At 44.8% G+C, this 20,097-nt stretch overlaps 1 protein-coding gene across 5 annotated transcripts in view; it reads left to right on the top strand.

The window, feature by feature from the left end:
* Positions 1-2,444: 2,444 nt before the first annotated feature.
* Positions 2,445-20,097, top strand: part of LOC147915764 (tumor necrosis factor receptor superfamily member 10A-like) — a 41,190-nt gene continuing 23,537 nt past the window's right edge. For 2 of the 5 annotated variants that reach the window (XM_087437316.1, XM_087437313.1), the window contains exons 1-2: positions 2,448-2,725; positions 18,608-18,656. In XM_087437316.1, the coding sequence (XP_087293442.1) occupies positions 2,525-2,725; positions 18,608-18,656 (250 nt within the window). In that variant the 5' untranslated portion in view covers positions 2,448-2,524. Of the gene's footprint in view, positions 2,726-18,607; positions 18,657-20,097 lie in introns of all 5 variants that reach the window. The other 3 variants (XM_087437314.1, XM_087437312.1, XM_087437315.1) reach the window with 3 other exon arrangements.

Raw genomic sequence — 20,097 nt, 5'->3', positions numbered from 1 at the left:
TAGACAGTTGACAAGATGTCTCACATTCCACCCTTCACACCAACAGGGCTTTGGACCTATGTAGACTGCCTCTGTGGCCCTCTTGGTGTCCCTACAACAAACCAGTCTGAAGAAAGAGGTGCGGCTATGGAACCGCTATCAAGACTCCCTCTGGAATGTGGAGACAGCATCCAGAGAAGACAGCTGGAACCTTCAATAGCCCAGTGTTCCATTTATGCCAGGAGCTACTCCTACTCTTAAGTCCAAAACAGAAAGCCAGTCTGAAAGATATGACCACGTCCATTTATAACAGCAAAACTGAGGATCAGAGAGGCCAAAAATTAGTCCCAAGTAGCCTAGAAGACAGGGTGGGTGCACACTGCTGCACTGCTTGGATGTGAAATGTCCACTATGTGGAATTTCATTACATGGTTTCCACGTTTTTTAGTTTTACTGACAACTTATAGCATCTTGAGATTGGACAAGCACATTTTCTGAATCGATGACTACAACAGTGGTAAGTATTCTCACCCACCCGCCTCCTCCTGAGTCTGGAGTCACCTTTGCCCTTTTTCCTTGACTGCTCATATTCATCTCTCATCACTTGTCTGTTACGTCTCAGGTTTCCTCTTTCTTCTCTATCCTTGTGAGTGCACCTCACGCTCTCCCTGCTGAATCACTGTAAAAGGTCTGCCATTTGACAGCTGTCCCTCTCCTCCACATGTTGAACCCAGGACACCACACCCCGCCTTGTGTGTGTTTTGGTGCCACCAGCTGAGGACCACAGCCAACCAGCAACCCTGCTCTGAACCAGGCTCACCCACTAGTAGATTTTTCCTTTCAGTGGAGAAGGGTTTCCTAATAAGAGTTCTTTTATCATTCTTTTTATTTTGTATCATCAAATCTGAAATGTACTGTAACAGACTTTCAATGGAGCTTTTTGAACCAAGTATTTGTACTTGCATTGTGTCATCAAATGCTCACACACCGTGTAGGATGAAGAGCCCAGCAGCACCGACTCGCCCAGTGCCAGAGCTGGCATTTTCCTCCCGGTGCCAACTGACAAATTCCTTTCACTGGAGCCAGCTGTGTCCCACCATCCTCCTTGGCATGAGGAAGAGGGAGGGACACGGGCTTGGGAACAGCACTATGGAGTCTGTGGCAACAACCCACAGACATCAGAGGCCCTACCCAGACACTGGAGGACTAGACGGAGAGAGGAGGAAGATGCGGGAACTGTGAGGAGTGGGATGGGCAGGCTTTTATAACTACTTGGTCCTGACAAACTGGGGAGATGGGGCAGTCGAGGGTGACTTGAACACGTGTCTCTGAGCCTGATGACAGGAAGCACAGCATTGCCCAATGTGAATGGTGACCCTGGATTGTGAAATCAGGGCCCTATTATCATTGACAGATATTCAGAGAGCTGGGAAGATAAAACAGGCTTAGCACAGAGCTGGGGGTGTAGGGACAGCTGGAAGGGCCTGGCCCACGTGGGGAGGACCCTACCTAGGCCCCTCTGGTTTCATGCGTCCAGTAGTCTCTGAGGTTCTGTTTCCTAAGGGTTTTAAAGCCTCTAACAGGGAAGGAAGATCCAGAAGAGAGGCTGAAGTGGGTTCCTCCGGCTTGCCTGACAGCAGCAGCAGGCAGGTTGAGATGAGATAACATGAAGACCTCAGACAAGAGACAAATGATGGACCTGGAATTACCAGAATGTTCAAGGTGTTGATAGGGGAGGTGTGGAAGTCTATTGGTGACCTGAATTCAGACCCGCTGATCATGGCCTCTGTGTCCTTCATTCCGGCAACCGGTCCATTCATTGAGCGTCTGCTCTGTGCCAGGCACCTGGCTACGGAGGTACTAAGACCAAGCCCCTGACAGAGAAACGTTGGGCTGAGACAGAGCTGCAATGTGACCCTGGATGAATGACATCCGTGCACTAGGTCAAAGAGACCCTTGGCGGGAGCGGGGAGCAGAAGTTAAAAGCGGGCAGAGGGCCCTAGTCAGGACTGGGTAGTACAGGGTTTATGAACATGAGATGCTTTGGCTCTAGAAAGAGGGCAGGATCAGGACAGGTCCTGGATGTGGACTCTCAACCTCACTACACCGGTCACAGCAGAGGGCACAACGTCAGGGAGATGAGGCCCCCCCCTACCCCCCCAGGCCCCCCCCCCTCCACCCCCGCCTCCTGTGCCTGTCCTAGCGTGGACAGGACCCAGAAACGAACTGCACGCCCGGGGTAGCCGCTGCCACAATACCCTTCTTTCCACATCCCGCCTCACTTCCGAAAGGTGCTCCCAGAGGGCGTGTGGCTCTCACTCAGGCGGGGCGCGGATGTATCTACACGTCACTGAAGTCACGAGTCTTGCCAACCTGTGGGAAGGTTTGCTTATTGGCTCCGATTCGCCCCTCCCGCTGACACCATGCTGACGCAATGTCAAAGATAAGAAAACAGGCTGCCACAGTCCCAAAAAGCAAATATCCTCAACACCCCGCGTCCTGCAGGACGTCCCAGCGCCCCAGGAAACACACCGAGTAATTCCTGATGCCTCTGCCAGGTTTCAGCCGGCGGCGGCGGGAACTAGGAGCGCTCCCTGACCTCACCCGGCAGCGCGGGCCGAGCGCACCGGCCGCCTCGGGCGCCCGAGCGGGGCGCGCCCCAGGTCCCAGGCCGGCGCGAGGAGCCAGGCCTCGGCTCCGGGGCCCCAGGACCCTTAGCTTCGTCGTCTTCGGTGTCCTGCTGCCGGTGAGTCCGGAAGGCGCGCCTGGTGGCCGGGAAGGAGCAGGGGGAGAGGGGGGACACGGCCGGGTGCCTGCCCGAGGCATGTCCAGGCAGATCGAACAGTGGGCAGAGTCCGGAGAAGAGCGGCACCTACCTGGGGGGAGAGGAGAAGAGCTGGCGCCGGCTGCCCCTCCCCCGCCCCGTCCTTGGCTGGCCTAGGGGTAAATTCCAGAATAGTTGGAAACTCCCGGGCAAGCGCAGGCTATCTTTTCTTTCATTCTTTTTACTGTTTTTTTTTTTTTGAGGAAGATTGGCCCTGTGCTAATATCTGTTGCCAATCTGCCTCTTTTTTTTCTTGTTTCTCGCGGAAGCCCCAGTACATAGTTGTGTATCACAGTTCTAGAGCTGTAGCTCTTCTATATGGGACGCCGCCTCAGGCTTGATGAGCGGTGCGTAAGTCCGCGCCCAGGATCCGAACTGGCCAACCCCTGGCCGCTGGGGGTGGGGGTGGGGGGCTGTTTTTCCTTTTTACACTTACGTTTAAATTCTAAAACGTACTCATCCGAAGTCGGTTAAACCGCAGCCCGCGAAGAGACCACTCTGCTGCCTTCCCCACGTTTGGGTTCTGACCCCCGTGTGTGCGCGGGGAGCAGTTTCCCAGCTTTCTTCTAGTCACGTTCCTGCACACAGAAAAGTCTCTGTGTAAACAGCCATTCATCGCTTAGTCAGGGATCCAGACCGTGCCCCATTCTTCAGAAGGGGTGTGAAGCTTCCCGAGCACAAACCGGTACTGCCATCCTTAAAAAACTCCATGTGGAAAACTGCATACTTCCTGAAAAAGCTCCATGTGGAAAACTGTGTACTTCGGCGTATGGTTGATGAAACTCTGGCCCATCACACTTTTCAGGTTCCTTAGGTGTTTAAAAAACAAAAATTAAATGCCAAATCAACATTGCAGATATCATGAAGTTTAAAGTATTTTCATGTAACAAATTAATTTAAAATTCGGAGGGCCAGCCCCATGGCTTAGTGGTTGAGTGTGTGCTCCATTGCTGGCGGCCTGGGTTTGGAACCCCGGGCGCGCACTGATGCACCGCTTCTCCTGCCATGCTGGGGCCGCGTCCCACGTCCGGCAACTAGAAGGATGTGCAACTATGGCATATGACTGTCTACTGGGGCTTTGAGGAGAAAAAAAACGAGGAGGATTAGCAATAGATGTTAGCTCAGAGCTGGTCTTCCTCAGCAAAAAAAAAAAAAAAAAAAAATTCGGAGAAGCAATAACATTTATAATCACAAAATAATCACAGAATTTATTTTTAACATATTAGTTTGCATTATGTGAGACCCATGTTTAAGGCTACTTTCTGAATGGCTCACTTGAATCAGGTCGGTGTGTCTCTGGGTGAATGTGAGGATACCTGTGTAGACAGGTAAAAAATCTGAATTTGATGGTTTGGGGAACGTGAGACCTAGGCCTCTGACATCCCAACTCCTCTTCTCATCCCTTCTCAAGTCTTGCCTTTATTTTATGCATTTTCAGTCATGATCCCTTTTGTTATATCGTGAAACTAGTGACAAATTCCATTATTTGTTTTATGTCAGTGCATGCAGAGTTATCTTATTCTTTTTAACAACTGCATGGTATTTTATTGTATGGGTAAAGCACATATGGGTGAACCAGTTTCTTTTACTCTTGTCTCACGGATATCTTCTTAGATTATATCCGGTTTTTGTTTTTGCTAACTCCACAGCACTGAGTATATGCCCTTGTATGTGCCATATTCCATGTGTGCTGTGGGGTGGCTCCCTAGAAGTGGAATTGCTGTGTCAGCGGGTCAGATAATTTTGTAGTTTTGTGTAGATAATGACCAGCTGTCCCCCAGAAGAAGGCTGTACCATTTTACACTCACACCGAGTCCACAGGTACTCCTCTCTCCTCACACCCTCACTACACTGAACTTTAACTCTTTGCTAGTCAAGAGATAAAGAATGGTGCACCACAGAGTTGTGGTTCTGCTTCGTTGGTGCTCTTAGAGATTTCAAGGATCCATGAGGTTTCTGAGACTGGGAGCAGGTGACCAGGAGACCCGGATTAGGCTGCAGGGGAGGGCAGCAGGGGGACTGGAATCCCAGCTCTGCCCTTGAGCTGTGTCACCTGGGGCCAGTTACTGCCCCAGCCCTGCCTGTAATGAGATGGGGCCCATGTGCTCGGGCTGTTGGAAGGGTGACATCAGATGGGGCCCAGTGCTGAGCCCTCTCCTGGCCCCAGGTCCTTGTCTGCAGTGCTGGTATGGCCCCATTTCAGGTCCCTCTCTATCAAAGTAGGAACTGTGAGGTTCAGAGGCTCAGAAGCTCAGTCAGGCTGTGTGAGTCCTGCTATGGGAGCTGGAGACAGCGGGCCTGCTCGACTCCTTTCCAGCTTTGGGCCCCTGGTGTGGCCCCCGCTTCCTCCCATGTGAAGTGGGGAGAAGTCTGCAGGGCCCTTTGTGAACCCCTGAGAGCTGTGGGGGCGCCGTGGGAGGCTGTGTGGGAGGACAGATCCCATCCTCGGGTGGTGTCCACCACTGTGGTGCTGGGAGGGCCACAGGGCACATGGTGTCCAGCCCAGCAGTGGCTGCCACCTGCTCGTGTTGGCACCTTGGTCTCGGCTCCCTGCGGTGGAGGCAGGAGCTTCTGAAGAACAGGGAGTAGAGCGATGCTGGAGGAGGTCGTGGAGGAACGCAGAGGAGCCCAAATGTCAAGTGATGACCGTGATGGCATTGCAGGGCCACAGGCCTGGCATCCTCAAATGACTCAGTTGTCCCTGTGGCTGCAGGTGGCTGGTCACCCAGCGCCTGCTGAGAAGGCCTCAGTCCCGGTTCTTGGACCACTTTCCCTTAGCCAGGGATGGAAGAGGAGCAGGGCTCTGCCTTCCAGGTGAGGGAGGAGACCTGGGGGCAGTAACGTGCACTGAGCATGTGCTGATGGGCAGCTTGTGTCCTGCACTGAGCATCCGTTATTCAGTGTAATTTTCCTAACAACACAGGGAGTTTGGTATGGTTTTCACCTGTGTTTCATATGGAGAAAATGAGACTCAGTAGGAATGGGTCTCCAGCATTTTAGGCCTGATCTCCTTTATAATATCAGCTCTATTTTGGCCTGGGAACAGCATCTCCCGCCATTCCTGTTCAGTTGTATGTGAGAAATGGGGAAGGGAGAGAGGATCTGCCTTGTGCCTAACACCCCAGGGTGCTAACACTTTAGACGACCACCTCGGACCTTTGCGGGAGGTGAGATAATTACAGCTTGCAGATGAGAAACTGCAGCTCAGAGAGGGCAAGTGTCTCTGCTGGGATTCACCTCCAGTCTGTAGAGAGGGACTGAGAGGGAGGGGGCAAATAGGAATGACTACTTTTACAAGTAAGACACAGGGACAATTTCAGTATTAAAGTGGAAGAATTTCGTTATTAGGTCATTGGAGTTTAGTTCACTCTTAAGGGTTGGTTAACAGTAAACTTCTGGTAACTAGCCAGCACCGTCTTCTGCGGTCTGTCTGCTCTGGTGGATGGGAACATGGACATTTCCCAGCCCTGGTGAGCCTCGGTCCTTGTCCAGCCTGCTGATTTCCAGTGGTCTCTTCTCAGCCTGGGTGGGTCCCTCTCGTGTGTGCACAGATCAGCTCTCACCCAGACCCTGGACGGGCCCCTCTGCACGTCTCCAGAGCCCTCTCTGTGCAGCTTCTCCTTCCCCAGTTCTCTGCGCTGCATTCGGCCTCTTGGACTCCTCTCTGTGTCTCCTCAGCAGAGGCCCAGAGCTTCCAGTGCCCCCTCCCTGAGCTGCAGCCTGGAAACTGTGGGCAGTTTCCTGCAGTACGCCAAGGCCAGCACTGGGCTCCCCTTCTGTGTGTCGGTGGGGGGGGCACTGTTATTGACCCCCCAAGGAGTTGATGAGCCCTTCACTCGGAGTGTCTGGGCCCTGGGGGAGATAAATTTCCTCTGACAGAGGTGAAGCCCCAGGTTATGGTATAGGTGGATGGTGGATGTGGTTTTGATTGAAATCAGCTTTGTGAGTAATGATTGTACTAACCACATCTTGTGCTTAAATACAGCACTTACCGTGGGCCATGCTCTGTTCTCAGCACTTTATAGACATAAGGAACTCATTTAATTCTCACAACAATGCCGAGATGTAGGAACTATGATTATCTTTGTTCTCTGATGAGCAGTGTGAGACACAGATAAATTTGGTGACTTGCTGAAGGTCACCCAGTGGTCTGGTGGAGGGGCAGGCAGGCCAGTGAACAGCCTCAGGGGCAGCAGCACCAAAGGTTGGGTCACTGGGTCCCCTGCTGACCCAGTGGAGCATTTGGTGCTCGTCTATGAGGCCTGTGCTCAGCCAGCACAAGGTCACTGCTGGAGGGTCCCTGAGAGGTCATTTAGTACCACCCCTTATTTCAAAAAAGGTAACATGAGTTTAGAGAGGAGGGGAAGTGACTTTCCCAGGATCATGCAGCTGTTTAGTGGCTGGCCCTGGACAAGAAGCCAGATGACTTGATTTTCAGTTCAGTTTCCTACTACAGTTAAAAAAAAAACTCATAAACCTCGGAGGCATATCTCAGGCCACAGGACAACCTTGAGGTCAGATCTGATACTGATGTATTAGCCTGTGAATCACCCCTAAGTTTAAGATAAACAGTGTAGCTTTCAGGGTGTGTTAACCTAGAGAAGAAAAAGGAGATTGTTTGAGTTAATTTTTGGTGAGGAAATCGTAGGGAGTATGAGGATCGGACTTGGCTCCAGAACAGTCTAATGCTTGCATCATTTCTGGGGAGGAGCCAGGGAAGGAAAGCCCCCAGCTAATGACTCATTTCTGGGATGAGGCAGGCTCAGCAGTCCACGCAGGACAGGAACCAGAACATACCGCCTCCTTCCTTTTCGTTTTCCTTCTCTCCTTTGACCACGCTGCTTGAGTGCCGCACTGTCTCATTCCCTCTGTCTCTCTGTCTGTCTCGCTCTCTCGTACGCGCACACACACGTGCACACACACACGTGGACCAACACAGCCTCTCAGATCTGGCCACACCCTCGGTCCCTCAAGCGGAGGTGACCACACACTGGAAAGCCTCTATCCTCCCACTTGGTTTTGTCCCCTCCCCCCTTTTACTTGGACGCCATTCCTGTCAGTGACCCTGTCCATGCGGACTCTTCCCTCTATGTCCACCAGTGTCCCTGCCACCCGTGGCATTTGTCACCTCTACCTGATCAGCCCCTCCAGGCTATTTTCACCTTTGTTGACCTTGGGGTTATCTGTGTCTCTGGCTCAGCTCCCTGTGACTGGGAACTGTCCTGGGGAAAGGAAGGGCCATGTCTTGTCCCTGACGCTCTCCAGGGCCTTGTGCAGTGTCGCCACCCAGGCTCCAGCCCTGCCCTTCCTGAGTGAGTGGATAACTTGGGTTCTAAGATGCCTGGACTAATGCTGATATGATTTCCTCATCCTTTCTAGAGTGTATTTAATGTGAGTGGTGGGAAATATGACAGGCAGGTTGAGAACAGAGGTAGCTAAATATAATACTGAGGAATTACCCAGGTCCATAGGCTCCTGGAGCCTGGTGTCAAGTCTTCACTGGGTGGGCCCTGAGCAAATCAGCTCACTTATAGGTAAGTGTTTGCCCAGGGGATGGTGGATTAGATGTGTGAACTCTGTCAACTTAAAAATCAAATTCACCTTCTATTTTACCCTCAAAATGACTCTATTCAGGAATAGCCAAAAGAATTGCATTGGGAATGTGCCTCTATGGTGAACCATAGGCAAATTCGGAAAACAAAGAAGAGGAGTTTGCTTTAATAGAAAAGGGGAATAGGTAGGGGCTGTTAAAGGAAGGTCCACTGGGGGAAAGTAACAGTTCAGGGTGGCCATGGCTTCTCATTGGCTGGGCTGTAGCATTTCTCATTGGCTGGGCTGTTGCCAGAGAGATATCTTCCTTCAGTAATAACTAGTTTTACTTCATGTCTCTTCTTGTTTGGAGTAATTGACAATGTATGATAGGGCATGAGAGCTCCCCCTACAGGCCTTCCCAATTCTAATTTAGTTAAGGTTTCTTTTATTAATTTCCACAACTCAGACATGGCCTGAGCAGCATTTGGCACATGGACTAGTGGTTAGGTTGCATGGTTAGGTTCTGTCAGCCTGAAAGAGGAAAGTGGCAGCAGATCTGGATCTGAGGCAGATGATCATGATAACACAAGGCAGGCGATGTGATGGGCTTGGTAAGAGGAGGGAAAAGGATTCAAGGTGGATTCTAGGTTCCTAACCTGGGAGCTGGCAGAGGTCATTAACAAAACTAAAGAGTAAATGGGGAGAAAAGTGTTTAATAATTAAACAACAGACATCAACATCATGGTGGAGTGAGCTCTCCTCATAGACTCTCCCTCGACAAGATACAACAAAAACCACATTCGCATACCAACAAAGGACACTCACACAACACAAAAAAACCTCTGAGAGACCCACACAGCCACACATCTGAGAGTGGATGTATTGGAGCCCCTGGAGGAAGCGAGGAGAGATAAGGAGAAATCCTCCCCCTCCCATTTCCATCGGCAACTCCGGGTCCACATGGCTCCCAGAAAGAGAGGTGGGAGGGGGTGCCCTCAGCCGGAAAACCGTCCTTCTCCAAGTTCTCAAACAGCCTGTGGGAAATTCCCATACAGAGGAGAGGGAACTGTTGCAGGGATGCCATTGACATCTGAGTACCCCAGGAAAGCAGATAATGAGGGAAGAATGAGTAGCTCCCCAGGATCACGCAGGCGAAAGAGAGAGCCCCTCCCCCAACACACCTGGCGCTTCAGCACAACCCATCAGCCAGAGTGCCCACAGATCACAGTGGGCTCAGAATGCACAGCTCTTGACCCCCACCCAGTGGTGGCAGGTGGAAACTGCGACCAGATATTTTTAGGATGAGGAAAAACAAGCCAACATCAGCAGGCACACTGCAAAAATATATTAAATCTCCAGACCAGAAGGAAAATGACAACCACCCAGAAATAAATCCTGAAGGCACGGAAATTTATAACCTAAGAGACAGAGAATTCAAAATAGATATCATAAAAAAGCTCAACAAATTACAAGAAATCACAGATAGACATTTCAATGAAATCAGGAATTTCTTCACAAAAGAGATTGAAACCATAAAGAAAAACCAATCAGTAATGTTGGAGATAAAAAACACAATGGAGGAGATACAGGAAAATCTGGAATCTTTAAAGAACAGAGCTGACAATATGGAGTAAAGAATTGGCATTATTGAGAATAGGAATGCAGAAATGCTCCAGATAGGGGAGGAGAGAAAACTAAGACTAAAAAGAAATGAAGAAGTTCTCCAAGAAATATCCAACTCAATTAGGAAATGCAACATAAGGATTATAGGTATTCCTGAGGGAGAAGAGAGGGAAAAAGGAACAGAGAGCTTCTTCAAGGAAATAATAGCCGAGAACTTCCCAAATCTGGGGAAGGAGCTGGACATACCAGTGAATGAAGCCAATGGGTTGCCTAAATATATCAACATGAAAATACCCTCTCCAAGGCATATAGTAGTAAAGCTGGGAAAAGTCAGTGAAAAAAGGAATATTAAGGGCAGCTAGATAAAAACAAAAAATAACGTATAAAGGAATTCCCATCAGGCTTTCAGCAGATTTCTCAACAGAAACTTTACAGGCTAAGAGAGACTGGAATGATATATTTAAAATACTGAAAGACAAAAACTTTCAGCCAAGAATACTCTATCCAGCGAAAATATCCTTCCAGTATGTTGGAGAAATAATAACTTTCCCATATAAACAAAAGCTAAGGGAGTTCATGGCCACGAGACCCCCACTACAAGAAATGCTCAAGAAGGCCCTCATGCCTGAAGAAAAGAGAAAGGGGATACAAAACTTCAAGTAAGGAGAAAAATAGGTAGACAAAATCAGAAAAATTGCAGCTCTCTATCAGAATAGGTTAGCAAGCACTTAATTATAAAAATCAAAGATTAAGGGAAATAAAACACCAAAAATGAATATAACCTCATCACTTTAAACACGCACTCACAACACAAGATGGAATCAACTGTGACAATAATAACTTAGAAGAGGAAGTGGAAAGGGATTGAATCGACTTAGTCTAAGGAAATAAGAGGTCATCAGGTAATGGACTATCTCATCCATGAGATTTTTTATACAAACCTCAAGGTAACCACTAAACAAATAATCAGAACAGACTCACATATGATAAATAAAGAGAAAACTAAAAGAGACATCATACAGAACTACCAAACTACCAATCCAAAATACATGGGATGAGAAACAAAAGAAATGCAAAAGAACTGGAAAATGAGCGAAAAAATAGCAACATTAAGCCCTCATATATTGATAAGCACTCTGAATGTAAATGGATTGAATTCTCCAATCAAAAGACACAGAGTGGTAGGATGGATTAAAAAGCAAGACCCAACAATATGCTGCCTCCAGGAAACACATCTCAGCTCTAAAGACAAACACAGGCTCCGAGTGAAAGGATGGAAGACAATACTCCAAGCTAATGGCAAACAAAAGAAAGCAGGTGTTGCCATACTTATATCAGACAAAGTAGGCTTCAAGATAAAACAGGTAATGAGAGACAAAGAGGGGCAATATATAATGAAAAAAGGGACACTCCACCAAGAAGACATATCAATTATAAATATATGTGCACCCAACACAGGAGCACCAAAGTACATAAAGCAGCTATTAACAAACCTAAAAGGAGATATTAACAACAACACAATAATAGTAGGAGATCTTAACACCCCACTTACATCAGTGGATAGATTATCCAGACAAAAAGTCAATAAGGAAATAGTGGACTTAAATGAAAAACTAGATGAGATGGACTTAGACATATACAGAGCACTCCATCCAAAAACAGCAGACTACACATTCTTCTCAAGCGCGCAGGGAACATTCTCAGAGATAGACCATATGTTGGACAACAAAGCAAGCCTCTATAAATTTAAGATTGAAATCATAATAAGCATCTTTTCTGACCATAATGCTGTGAAACTAGAAATCAACTACAGGAAAATAACTGGGAAAGTGACCAAGATGTGGAGATTAAACAACATGCTACTGAACAACAAACGGATCATCAAAGAAATTAAAGGAGAAATCAAAAACTGTCTGGAGACAAATGAAAATGAAAATACGCCATACCAACTCATATGGGATGCACAAAAAGCAGTCCTTAGAGGAAAACTCATAGCAATACAGGCCCACCTTAACAAACAAGAAAAAGCCCAAATAAGCAACCTCAAACTACACCTAACAGAACTAGAAAAAGAAGAACAAACAAAGCCCAAATTCAGTAGAAGGAGAGAAATAATAAAAATTAGAGCAAAAATAAGTGAAATTGAAACCAAAAAACCAGTAGAGAGGATCAATGAAACAAAGAGTTGGTTCTTTGAGAAGATAAACAAAATTGACAAACCCTTAGCCAGACTCACTGAGAAAAAAAGAGAGAAGACTAAAATAAATAAAATTAGATATGAAAGAGGAGAAATTACAATGGATACCACAGAAATACAAAGAATTAGAATACTATGAAAAACTATATGCCAATAAATTGGACAATCTAGAAGAAATGGATAAATTCTTAGACTCATACAATCTCCCAAAATTGAACCAAGAAGAAATAGAGAATCTGAATAGACAGTCACAAGTAAAGAGATTGAAACAGTAATCAAAAACCCAAAAAATAAAAATCCAGGGCCAGATGGCTTCTCTGGAGAATTTTACCAAACATTCAAAGAAGACTGAATACCTATCCTTCTCAAACTATTCCAAAAAATAGAGGAAGATGGAACACTTCCTAACACATTCTAGGAGGCCAAGATCACCCTGATACCAAAGCCAGACAAGGACAATACAAAGAAGGAAAATTACAGGCCACTGATGAACATAGATGGAAAAATCCTAAACAAAATATTGGCAAATCAAATATAGTAATATGTTAAAAAGATCATACACCATGACCAAGTGGGATTTATACCAGGGACACAGAGATGGTTCAACATCCGCAAATCAGTCAACGTATTACACTACATTAACAAAATGAGGAATAAAAACCACATGATCATCTCAATAGATGCAGAGAAGGCATTTGACAAGATCCAACATCCATTTATGATAAAAATTCTCAAATAAATGGGTATAGAAGGAAAGTACCTTAACATAATAAAGGCCATATATGACAAACCCACAGCCAACATCATACTCAACAGGGAAAGTCTAAAAGCCATTCCTCTGAGAACAGGAACAAGACAAGGGTGCCCACTCTCGCCATTCTTATTCAATATAGTACTGCAGGTTTTGGCTAGAGCAATTAGGCAAGAAAAAGGAATAAAAGGAATCCAAATAGGCAACAAAGAAGTGAAACTCTCACTATTTGCAGATGACATGATCTTATATATAGAAAACCCTAGAGAATCCATTGGAAAACTATTAGAAATAATCAACAACTACAGCAAAGTTGCAGGCTACAAAATCAACTTAACAAAAATCAGTTGCATTTCTATATGCTAATAACAAACTAACAGAAAGAGAACTCAAAAAGATAATCCCATTTACAATCGCAACAAAAAGAATAAAATATCTAGGAATAAATTTAACCAAGGAGGTGAAAGACCTATACACTGAAAACTATAAGACATTATTGAAAGAAATCAATGGTGACATAAAGAAATGAAAAAATATTGCATGCACATGGATTGGAAGAATAAACATACTACCTAAAGCAATCTACAGATTCAATGCAATCTCAATCAGAATCCCAATGACGTTCTTCATGGAAATAGAACAAAGAATACTAAGATTCATATGGGGCAACAAAAGGTCCCGAACAGCTAAAGCAATCCTGAGAAAAAAGAACAAAGCTGGAGGCATCACAATCCCAGTCTTCAAAATATACTACAAAGTGATAGTAATCAAAACAGCATGGTACTGGTACAAAAACAGACACACAGATCAATGGAACAGAGTTGAAAGCCCAGAAATAAACCCATACATCTATGGACAGCTAGTTTTCAACAAAGGAGCTAAGAACATACAATGGAGAAAGGAAAGTCTCTTCAATAAATGGTGCTTGGAAAACTGGACAGCCACATGCAAAAGAATGAGGGTAGACCATCTTCTTTCACCATACACAAAAATTAACTCAAAATGGTTAAAGACCTGAAGGTGAGACCTGAAACTATAAAACTCCTGGAAGAAAATATAGGCAGTACACTATTTGACATCGGTCATAAAGGGATCTTTTTGGATTGCACATCTACTCAGACACGGAAAACAAAAGAAAAAATAAACAAGTGGGACTTCATCAGATTAAACAGCTGAAAACCAGGCACATGAAACCAGGATCAAAATGAATAGACAACCCACCAGCTGGGAGAAAATATGGTGCAAATTGTATATCCGACAAGGGGTTAATCTCCATAATACATAAAGAACACACACAATTGAACAACAAAAAAACAAACAACCTGATCAAAAAATGGGCAGAGGATATGAACAGATACTTTCTCAAGGAAGATATACAGATGGCCAGCAGGCATATGAGAAGATGTTCAACATCACTAATCATCAGGGAAATGCAAATCAAAACTACACTAAGATATCACCTTACACCCATTAGAATGGCTATAATCACCAAGACAGAAAACAACAAATGTTGGAGAGGCTGTGGAGAAACGGGAACCCTCCTTCACTGCTGGAGGGAATGCAAACTGGTGCAGCCTCTATGAAAAACAGTATGGAGATTCCTCAAAAAATTAAAAATAGAAATACCCTATGATCCAGCTATCCCACTACTGGGAATCTATCCAATGAACCTGAAATCAACAATCCAGAGAGGCATATGCACCCCTATGTTCATTGCAGTATTATTCACTATAGCCAAGAAGTGGAAACAATCCCAGTGTCCCTCAACTGATGATTGGATAAAGAAGATGTGGTATACATATACAATGGAATACTACTCAGCCATAAAAAAGACAAAATTGTCCCATTTGCAACAACATGGATGGACCTGGAGGGTATTACGTTGAGTGAAATAAGCCAGAGAGACAAAGACTGCGTGATTTCACTCATACGTGGAATATAAACTAACACACGGACAGAGAGAACTGTTTGGTGGTTATCAGGGGTAAAGGGGTTGCGGGGTAGTCACAGGGCGGAAGGGAGGCATTTATATGGTGACTGACAAACAATAACGTACAACTAAAATTTCACAATGTTATAAACTATTAAGACATCAATAAAAAGAATTTAACAACACACAATTAAAGTGGGATTCTAAAAAATATTTCATTAATATTAAACTTTGCAGAGAAGGAGGAACAGGAAAAAAATGGACTGGACAAACAGAAAATAAATGGTAAAATTATAGATCTATTTCAGCCTTATCACCAAATCAGTATAATTCAAAAGTAGAAATGGCTAGAATGAATGAAAAAGCAAGACCCAACTATATACTGTCAATAAGGGATGCAATTTAGAGGCAAGACACAGGTATATTGAAGATAAGGAGATGGAAAAAAAGTACATCCAAGTAGTAAACCTAAGGAAACTTCTGTTATCTTAACATCAGATGAAATTGATTTAGGGCGAAGAATATTCCCAGAGACAATGAGTGACCTTTTGTGGTGTTAAAGGGTTAATTCATCAGTAAGTCGTAATAATCATCAGTGCGTGTGTGCCTAATAATAGAACTTCAAAATGCATGAAGCAAACCTGTACAGGATTAAATGGAGGTCATAGCACACCTTTCTCAGCAACTGATAAAATGATTAGATGAATACAACTCAGTCAAGTCATGAGAGATCCGAACACTGTCAACCATCCCGACTTAATTGGCGTTCGTAGAGCAGACGTGCAGACATGCTATGTCTACTGAAGACTCATTCTATGCTGGAGAAATAGTCGCCTTTTGGGATGATGTTTTGCATTCGGATTACCAAAGGAAGGGCACGAGGGACTTTTCTGTGGTAATGCTGTGTTCTATGATCTACATAGAGGATTTGTGTTACACATGTGTGTGAACTGGTAAACTCGTTGAATGGCACACTTAGAAAATATGCATTTCACTGTTTGTGGGTGTTCATTGTACAAATCTTTAAATTCTACTGAGTGTGTAAAACTTTCATAATCAAATGTTCAGGGAAAGAGTCGATGAGAGAGGGAGCCAGTAAACACAGGAGGGAATAGCGTTGTGAGAGCAGAGAAAGGAGACTGACATTGCCTGGACTCAGAGGAGGCCCAGCCTGGACAAGGGAGGCCCTGAGGGACACGTGAGCTTTGCTGTCAGCAAATGCCTGACCAGCCGTTATGTGGAAGAAAGCTGCGTTTTATCTTGTTTAGATACAGTCGGTTGAACTGAGCTCAAAAAAATGTTTTTGTTCTGACTTGCTTTCTTAATTTAACTTTTTATTTTAAAACACTCTCAAAATTACAGAAAAGTTGCAAAAACTATACAAAAGCTTTTCTCTAAACCATCTGAAAACTAGATACTAACATGATGAGCATCATTCCTCAACGCTTTAGTGTGTGCTCCCTACAAACAAGAACATTCTCCCTGGTAACATCAAACAATAACATCAATACATTACGATTACCTAATTCTCAGACCCCATTCAGATTTCTCCAATTGTTCTTAGGTCAACTGTAGCTCAGAGATCATGATACAAATCACTGTATTGTCACTTTTCTGTGACTCTGGTATTTGGTGGGACACTGATAGGTTCTATTAGGGTCAGCTTGTCAGGCACCTTTAAAAATTTTTTCAATTAAAATATAAATTTTTAAAAAAATTTTTTTAATTTTTAAATTTTAAATATATCAAATAAAATTTACCATTTTTCAGTGTACAGTTCAGTTGTATTAACTGCCTTCACATTGTTGTGCAACCAGTTTCTCGAGCTATATTCATTTTGCAAAACTGAAACTCTATACCCGTTAAACAACTTTCAATTCCCCCCTCTACCCAGCCCGTGGCAACCCACATTCTACTTTCTGTCTCTATGAATTTGACTACTCCAGGTGCCTCATATGAGTGGAATGCTACAGTATTTCTTTTTGTGATTGGCATATTTCATTTAGCATAATGTCCTCCAGGCTCATCCATGTTGTAGCATGTGTCAGAATTTCCTTCATTTTTAAAGTGAATACTATTCCATTGTATGGATATACTGTGTTTTGTTTATCCATTCATCCGTCGATAGGCACTTCAGTCACTCCCACGTTTTGGCTATTGTGAATAATGCTGCTATGAACATGGGTGTACAAATATCTTTGAGTGCATGATTTCAATACTTTTGTTTATATACCCAGGAGTGGAATTGCTGGATCATATGGTAATCCTGTTTTTAATTTTTTGAGAAACCACCAGACTGTTTTCCATAGCAGCTGCATCATTTTACATTTCCATCAACAGCGCACAAGGCTTCCAGTTTCTCCACATCCTTGCCAACACTTATTTTCTTTCTTTCCTTTTTTTCTTTCTTTTTTGATAGTAGCCATCCTAATGAGTGTAAGGTGGTATTTCTATGTGGTTTTAGTTGCATTGGAGGTCTTTCTGGATGTTGTTATTGATTTCCAGTTTAATATCATTGAGATCAGAGAATATATGTGATATGATTTCACTCCTTTTGAATGTATTTGGACTTTATAGCCCAGAATAGCATCTATCTTGGTGAAAGTACCATGTTCATAGAAGAGAATGAGTCTTCAGTAGATGTTGCACGTCTGCTCTGAACATCCATTAAGACAAAGTGGTTCACAGTGCTCAAATCTGTTATGACTTTACTGATGTTTTTCTCTGATCATTCTGTTTTCTTGGTTTCTTTCTTGTCTTTTTTTTTTTAAAGTGGCTATCCTAATGGGTGTGTGATGGCATCTCATTGTGGTTTTGGTTCGCATTTCCCTAAGGATTAGAGATATTGAGCATCTTTTCATATGCTTATTAGTCGTTTGTATATCTTCTTTGGAAAAATGTCTATTCAAATCTTCTGCCCATTTTTTAAATCAGGTTGTTTATTGTTGTGTGTAGGAGTTCTTTATTTATTCTGGATACTAAACCCTTATCAGATATATGATTTGCAAATATTCTGTGGGTTGCCCTCTCTCTCTGTTGATTGTAATCTTTGATGCACAGATGTTGTAAATTTTGATATAGCCCAATTTGAGCATTTTTTTCATATGTTGCCTGTGCTTTTGGTGTCATATCCAAGAAACCATTGCCAAATCCAAGGTCATGAAGAACTGCCCCTATGTTATCTTCTAGGAGTTTTATAGTTTTCACTCTTATGTTTAGATCTTTGACACATTTGAGGTTAGCTTTTGTATATGGTATAAAGTAAGTGTCCCAGTTCATTTTTTTGCATATAGATATTCAGTTTTCACAAGATCATTTGCTGAAAAAATTTTCCTTTCCCAATGGGGAAGTGGTTTTGGTACCGTTTGTCAAAAATAATTTGACAATATATGCAACAGTTTATTTCTGGGCTGTCTGTTCTACTCCATTGGTCTAGATGTCTCAGGAACCTTTTTAAATGAGAAATTCATTATTTAATGTTTGATCTTGTATCCTGATTTTTTCAAAGTTTGCGTGTTGTATAACTCTCACTTGTAAAATTGTGTGTATGTGTGTGTGTGTGAGGGAGAGAGAGAGTATTCACACATCTGGAGACATAGTGGAACTAAGTAAGACAAAATATTAAAGGAAAAAATATGTGAGAGTTTAAAGCTGGAAGAAAGGTGGAAGTTCCGCTTAGTTTTGGAGGTGAGGTGAAGAGAATGTGAAATGGATCCTGGGAAGGTGAGAGTCTGGAAGCCACTCATGCCTGGCCCTGCTTTGTCCCCACAGGTCCAAGCTGCCTCCGCCATGGTAACCCAGCAAGACAAGTGTCCACCAGGTACATTCTAAGACTGATCTCTAACTCTTTACCTCACTCTGTCTCCACCTCTTTCCAGTCTTCTACTCCTGTGATTCCTGGTTCTTTATTCCACAGGAATTTACTGGATGTCTTCTGTGTGCCAGGCACTGTGCTAGCAGAGGGCACAAGGCTCCTGCCCTTGGAGCTCTCTTTTTGGGATGGTCCAGACAGAGGATGAACGTGACAGTCAGAGAGGCATGCTAGGAACTGTGAGGATAATTGAGTGATGGGTGGGACAGAGACCGGGTTGGTGAGACCTCCCGGGGAGGGTGACTTTCATGCAGAGAGCCACTCTCTTTGGTGCAGAGAGCCAGGTGGGTGCTCCTGAAGGGCCCCCAGGAACTATCGCCCCAGGGGGCAGGTGCAGGGGTTTGTTTGAGCAAAGCTAGGGGGCAGCTGGGGTGAGAGGAGGGTGAAGAGTTCAGAGGGACAGGTAGGGGCAGATCACACAGGGCCCTGGACACCATGGAGGGAACATGGGATTTATTTTTGAGCGAGGGACACCTGTGAAACGTTTTAGGCAGAGGACTGATGGGATCGGATTTGTATTTTTAGCACCCACTCTTGGATTGAAAGGGAGCAAGACTAGAACCGGTGGAGCACCTTCCAGGGCATGTCTGCGAGCGCACCCCTCGGTTTTCTACCTGGTGGGGTGTCTGTGTTCCCTGTGGTTCTGTGAGCGTGGGGAAAGGCCACAGGAACCACGTCTGGCGTGGTGGTTGGCTGGGGCTCTGCCTCGTGCCTGTCTCCTTCTCTCTCCACTTGGGTGAGTTAGGATTGATCTCCTGCACAAGGGCGTCCAGAGCTGGCAAGAGTAGCACCAGGGGTGCTTAAAATCCCTTGAAGAATTTGATTTCCTTTCTGTGACTGTGTGATCCTAGGAAAGGCTCCTGTGCCCTTCCGTTAGGGCGAGCCCACATTCCACAGCACCTCGTCAAGGTGTCAGGATGTGGAGAGGGAGGAGCCCAGCCCAGACAAACGCACAAAGGAAACTGCAAAAGCAGGAGATCTTCGGGCACCAGTTGCTGTGGTCCGGGGGCGAGATGGGTGGGCTTGACCAGGGTGGTGAGCAGAGTCATGGGCAGATTAGGAAGGACAAGGGACATAGACATCCTTTCCCTCTACAAACTGGTAAGAAAGAGTTCTCCTATATATTTGCAGTAGTTTCGTGGTTTCCTATTTTATAATTAAGTCATTGATTCACCCAGACTTTATTTTCTTGTAAGAAGAGAGTAAGAAAGACAGTTTAGGGGCTGGCCCCGTGGCTTAGCGGTTAAGTGCACGCGCTCTGCTACTGGCGGCCCGAGTTGGAATCCCGGGTGCGCACCGATGCACTGCTTCCACGGCCATGCTGAGGCCCCGTCCCACATACAGCAACTAGAAGGCTATGCAACTATGACATACAACTATTTATTGGGGC

The sequence above is a fragment of the Ceratotherium simum genome, chromosome 12 (assembly GCF_057802395.1).
Source record: "Ceratotherium simum simum isolate JZ-2026a chromosome 12, ASM5780239v1, whole genome shotgun sequence".
In the NCBI taxonomy this organism is placed as follows: Eukaryota; Metazoa; Chordata; class Mammalia; order Perissodactyla; family Rhinocerotidae; genus Ceratotherium; species Ceratotherium simum.
The sequence above is the reverse complement of the archived record's forward strand: the minus strand, read 5'-3'. Positions and strand labels throughout refer to the sequence as shown.